Below are 5027 nucleotides of genomic sequence, written 5' to 3'. Positions count from 1 at the left end.
CCCCCCCCATCTGTCCCCATCAGTGTCCCCCACCCTGCTGGCCCCGGGTCCCCATCCCGGCAGGAAGGACGGGGGGGCTGCTCTGTGGGGACACCCAGGGGTGCTGCCACGCCGTGTGTCCCCTCCCCAGCGCTGGCCGCCGGGTTCCCGGGAGGGGACGAGTGCCTGGAGGAGGACGAGGAGGAGCTGGAGCCGGGGCTGGACGAGGCGGAGCCCGAGGCCGGGGCCGGGGGGAAGGCGGCGGGGGGCGCGAGGGGGGCTGTGCTCACCCGCAGGGGCATCACCCTGCGTGTCCTGCTCCGAGACGGGCTCCTGGAGCCGGGCAGGGGCGTCCTCTCCATCTACTACCTGGTGAGCCCGGGGACGAGGGGACAGGGGCTGGGAAGGTGGCAGGGGGACAGGGGAGATGGGATGGGGACAGGGGAGATGGGATGGGGACATGGGAGATGGGATGGGGACATGGAAGGTGGGATGGGGACAGGGGAGATGGGATAGGGACATGGGAGGTGGGATGGGGACATGGAAGGTGGGATGGGGACACTGGACAGGACACAGGAGAGATGGGATGGGAACAGGGAATATGGGATGGGGACAGGAACAGGGAACAGGGAATGGGCCAGGGGACAGGAGACCTGGGATGGGAATAGGGCATAAGGGATGGGAACAGGGGACACAGGATGAGCTCAGGGGATGTGAGGCAGGGGTGGGTACAAGGGGGGGCCAGCAGGGGCCTCCCCATCTCCCACCATCCACCCACAGGGCAAGAAGTTCATGGGGGACCTGGGGCCGGATGGGACCATCACGTGGCAGGTGAGTCAAAGACTTTTCCTGAACCCGGAATCACTCACACCCCTCCTCCTCCACCCGCCCCGCAGAAGGGCTGGGGGGTGAGCTGGATGACAATTTAGGGATTCGGGCTTCCCCAGGGGGCATGACCTTTCCCTTCCCCTTCCCCTTCCCCTTCCCTCCCCTGGCAGGAGACGGGGCAGGTGTTCAACTCTCCCAGCGCGTGGGCCACGCACTGCAAGCGCCTGGTGAACCCTGCCAAGAAGTCGGGCTGCGGGTGGGCGTCCGTGCGCTACAAGGGCCAGAAGCTCGACCAGTACAAAGCCGCCTGGCTGCGCCGCCACCAGCCCAACGTGCCGCCCCCCGAGGAGGTGACACCGCCCTGTCCCCGCCCCCCGGCGCGCTCAGGGTGGGTGGGTGGGTGGGATGGGGGTTAAAACCTACCTGGTTCCTTCAGGGCAGGTGGGTGGGTGGGTGGGATGGGGGTCAGAACCCCCTCGGCACTCTTAGGGTAGGTGGGATGGGGGTTAAAAACCTACCTGGTTCCCTCAGGGTGGGTGGAATTGGGGTCACAGCCCCCCTCTGGCACCTTGGGATGGGGGTCACCCCTTTCCAGGACCCCCAGGGTGAGTGGGTGTGTAGGATGGGGGTTAAAATCTCCCTGTTTCCCTCAGGGCTGGTGGAATGGGGGTCACAACCCCCTCTGGCACCTTGGGATGGGGGTCACCCCTTTCCAGGACCCCCAGAGGGGGTGGGTGGGTGGGTGAGATGGGGGTCACAACCTCCCTTGGCACCCTGGAAGGGGGGTCACTCCCCCACCACTCTTAGGGTGGGTGGGTGGGTGGGATGGGGGTTAAAACCTACCTGGTTCCCTCAGGGTGGGTGGAATGGGGGTCACAGCCCCCCTGGCACCCTGGGATGGGGGTCACCCCTTTCCAGCACCCTCAGAGTGGGTGGGTAGGTGGGATGGGGGTGACCCCCCGGCACCCCCAGGGCAGGTGGGGCACATGGGGTGGGCGCTGCCCGCAGGGCCTGGCCAGCGAGGGCGAGGAGGAGGAGATGCCCGAGGAGGAGGAGGAGGAGGCAGCCAGGGAGGGGAGGGTGCCGATGCCAGAGCCCATCCCTCCCAAAAAACCCGAGGAGAGGAGCAAGAAGCAGCAGTGCAAGAGCCCAGCCGAGCAGGCAGGGGCGGGTAAGGTGACACAGGGTGGGTGGGAATGAGGGGGGAGGAGTCCCCCGGGGGGCGACCCCGGGCTGTGGTGACGGCACCTTGTGCTTCCCAGATCCCGGCGCTCCAGGGAAAAGGCTGGAGGTGAAGCCGAGGGTGCCCGTGCGTTACTGCACCCTGGGCACCCGGGACTCGGCCAGGTAGGGGACACGGGGACACCACGGGGGTGGCACCGCCGGCCCCAAGGTGTGTGTGTGTGTGTGTGGGGGGGGTGACAGGGGCGGGGGGCAGCGGGAATGTGGCTGTTCCAGGAACCCCCAGACCCTGGTGGAGGTGACGTCCTTCGCTGCCATCAACAAATTCCAGCCCTTCAACGTGGCCATCTCCAGCAACGTCCTGCTGCTGCTGGTGCGTCCCCTGCCCGGGCTGGGCCCTGTGCCCGTTTTTTGGGGCTGAGCTGCTGATTTGAGCTTTTCCCCGCAGGATTTCCACAGCCACCTGACGCGCAGTGAGGTGGTGGGATACCTGGGGGGGCGCTGGGACACCAACACGCAGCGTAGGTAGCGGGCTGGGGGTGCTGGGGGTGGGTTTGGGGGGGGGAATCACCCACCCCGTGCCCCCTTATCCCCCCCAGTGCTGACGGTGCTCCGAGCCTTCCCGTGCCGGACCCGCCTGGGTGACGCCGAAGCCGCCGGTGCCGTGGAGGAGGAGGTAAAACAGCGCTGGGAAGGATTCCAGGTTTCCCTTGGGCCCCCTGTGCCCTGTCCCCCCAAACCCAGGGCACAGGGGGGCACTGATCCCCCAGGGAGGGTCACTGTGGGCACAGGGGGGCACTGATCCTCCAGAGAGGGTCAGGAACGTGTTCCCACCCCAAAGGGACCGGGCAGGGGCTCCCAGGGGTCCCATCCCCACGGTGTGTGTCCCTCCCCCAGATCTGCCAGAGCCTGTTCCTGCGGGGGCTGTCGCTGGTGGGGTGGTACCACAGCCACCCCTTCGGGCCGGCGCTGCCCTCGCTGCACGACATCGATGCGCAGATGGATTATCAGCTCAAGCTGCAGGGCAGCGGCAACGGCTTCCAGCCCTGCCTGGGGCTCATCTGCGGTACGTGCCGGGCCCCACGGGGGGTTGGGGGGATGAGGGGGCCGTGTCCCCCCCCGTGCCAGCCCCATCCTGTCCCCACAGGGCCCTACTTCCACGGCAACCCCGGCGTGGAGTCCCGGATCGCGCCCTTCTGGGTGATGCCCCCACCCGAGGTGAGCTGGGGGTGGGTGGGTGGGGGGAAATTTGGGGTGGGGTTCCCCCTGCAGGGTGGGTGACAGCCCTGTGACCTCCCCCCTTGTCCTCCAGCAACGGCCCAACGACTACGGCATCCCCATGGAGGTGGAGGTGTCCTACATCCAGGATGGATTCCTCACCAACGACGTGGTGCAGGAGATGGTGAGCGCGGCCTGGGGGGGCTCCCAAATCCCTGTGGCCCCGCCAGGACAGCTCCCCGAGCCCACCCCGAGCCCACCACTCATCCCTGCCCACCTGGTGCTGGTGACAGCCCCTTCTCCACACACCCCCACCCCAACCTCGGGGCACCCCCAGGCCCTGCAGCCCCTCCCTCCCACTCCCCCCCCCAGACGCTGCTGGTGGAGTTTTATAAAGGGGCCCCCGACCTGGTGAAGTTCCAGGAGCTGTGGAGTCAGGACCAGACCTACCTGGACAAGCTGAAGGTGAGGAAGGGGTTGGGGTGGGGAAGGGGGGGGGGGGTTTGGGCTCCACCTGCTGGGATTAACTGGGGGGGTGTTCCCCCCCCCCCAGGGCTCCCTGGCCTCCCGCACCCCCAAAGAGCAGAGCTTCGCCCACGTCCTGGAGCAGATTTACAGCCTCCTGAAGCTCAGTGGCTGAGGGGCCCCTGAGCCCCATCGACTCGGACCAGGTGCCTCGAGCAGCCCAGGAGGGGCTGGGCAGCCCCCCCCCGGCCCCAGGGGCTCACCCACACCCGCCTGGGGCATCCCCCAGAGCCCCCCACCCCAAAGAGGGGGCCAGGGACACCCCCCTGGGCTCGCAGCCAGCCCCACAGGGGGGTGGTGGTGGTGTTGTCAGCCGGTGGCTCGTGGGAGTGGTAGTTGATTAAAGAGCAGTTCTGAGAGGTGGCCCCGGGTGTGGCTCCACTGGTTTGGGGACAGGAGGACTTGGGGACAGCCCTGGATGGGATATTGGGAAGGAATTCTTGGCTGGGAGGGTGGGCAGGCCCTGGCACAGGTTGGGCAGAGCAGCTGTGGTTGCCCCTGGATCCCTGAGAGTGTCCAAGGCCAGGCTGGAGCGACCTGGGATGGTGGGAGGTGTCCCTGCCCATGGCAGGGGGTGGGAATGGATGATCTCCAAGGTCCCATCCAACCCCAAACCAGGGCTGGAACTCCATGCCCTCCAAGCTCCCATTCAACCCCAGCCCACTCCCCAACACAAGCATTAGAAAGAAGAAAACATTTAATACTTTCCATTCAGAGATACAAGTCATGAATTGTGGGTCATCTTTTTTTTTTTTTTTTTTCCCCTAAAAACCAGGAGAAACCATTACAAAAAAAAAAACAAAACCCCAAAACAAACAAACAAACACAAAAAGAGATCTAGCGAGTTGTCCCAGCTGACAGAACACGTTTCAATCCACCTGAGCGGGAGCCGGCATTTCCCGGGGATGTGAGCCCGATCCCAGCGGGAAGAGCCCCCAGGATTCCAGGGTTCCCTTGGGCTCCCTGCACCGCTGGGAGCTTGGGGAGGGGGCTGCCCTGTGCCCCCCACCCCCAGGGCTGGGGTGGGACAGACACGGCCATGCAAGGGTCTGGGGGGTGTGGGGTGGGAGTGGCAGGACTGGGATGGGCAGCACGACCAAGGAGAGGGATGGGGAAGAACCCCCTGTTTGTTCTGGGAAGGGAAATTATGGATTTGAGGAGAGATGGGGTCCTATCCCACCTCCTCCCAGGCAGGAACAGGGATATGGGGCAGGAGAAGTGATGCTGAGATGAACCATCCCTGTTCCCCCAAACCCCGGGCACAGGGGGGCACTGATACCCCAGAGAGGGTCACT

The 5027-nt window shown here is 65.8% G+C and overlaps 1 protein-coding gene across 1 annotated transcript; it reads left to right on the top strand.

Moving 5' to 3' along the window:
• Positions 1-63: 63 nt before the first annotated feature.
• On the top strand, positions 64-3879 carry MPND (MPN domain containing; the record flags this gene model as incomplete). The annotated part of the gene is made up of 13 exons (XM_027911345.1): positions 64-351; positions 760-810; positions 978-1157; positions 1816-1978; positions 2070-2154; positions 2266-2362; positions 2438-2510; positions 2589-2665; positions 2887-3055; positions 3137-3207; positions 3302-3391; positions 3580-3672; positions 3761-3879. Coding segments are annotated over 13 exons (1524 nt in total), but the record flags the coding sequence as incomplete, so codon positions are not given.
• Positions 3880-5027: the final 1148 nt, after the last annotated feature.

The sequence above is a fragment of the Empidonax traillii genome, unplaced genomic scaffold (genome assembly GCF_003031625.1).
Source record: "Empidonax traillii isolate 1590-97213 ecotype Southwest subspecies unplaced genomic scaffold, ASM303162v1 scaffold7379:size5027, whole genome shotgun sequence".
NCBI lineage: Eukaryota > Metazoa > Chordata > Aves > Passeriformes > Tyrannidae > Empidonax > Empidonax traillii.
The sequence above is the reverse complement of the archived record's forward strand: the minus strand, read 5'-3'. Positions and strand labels throughout refer to the sequence as shown.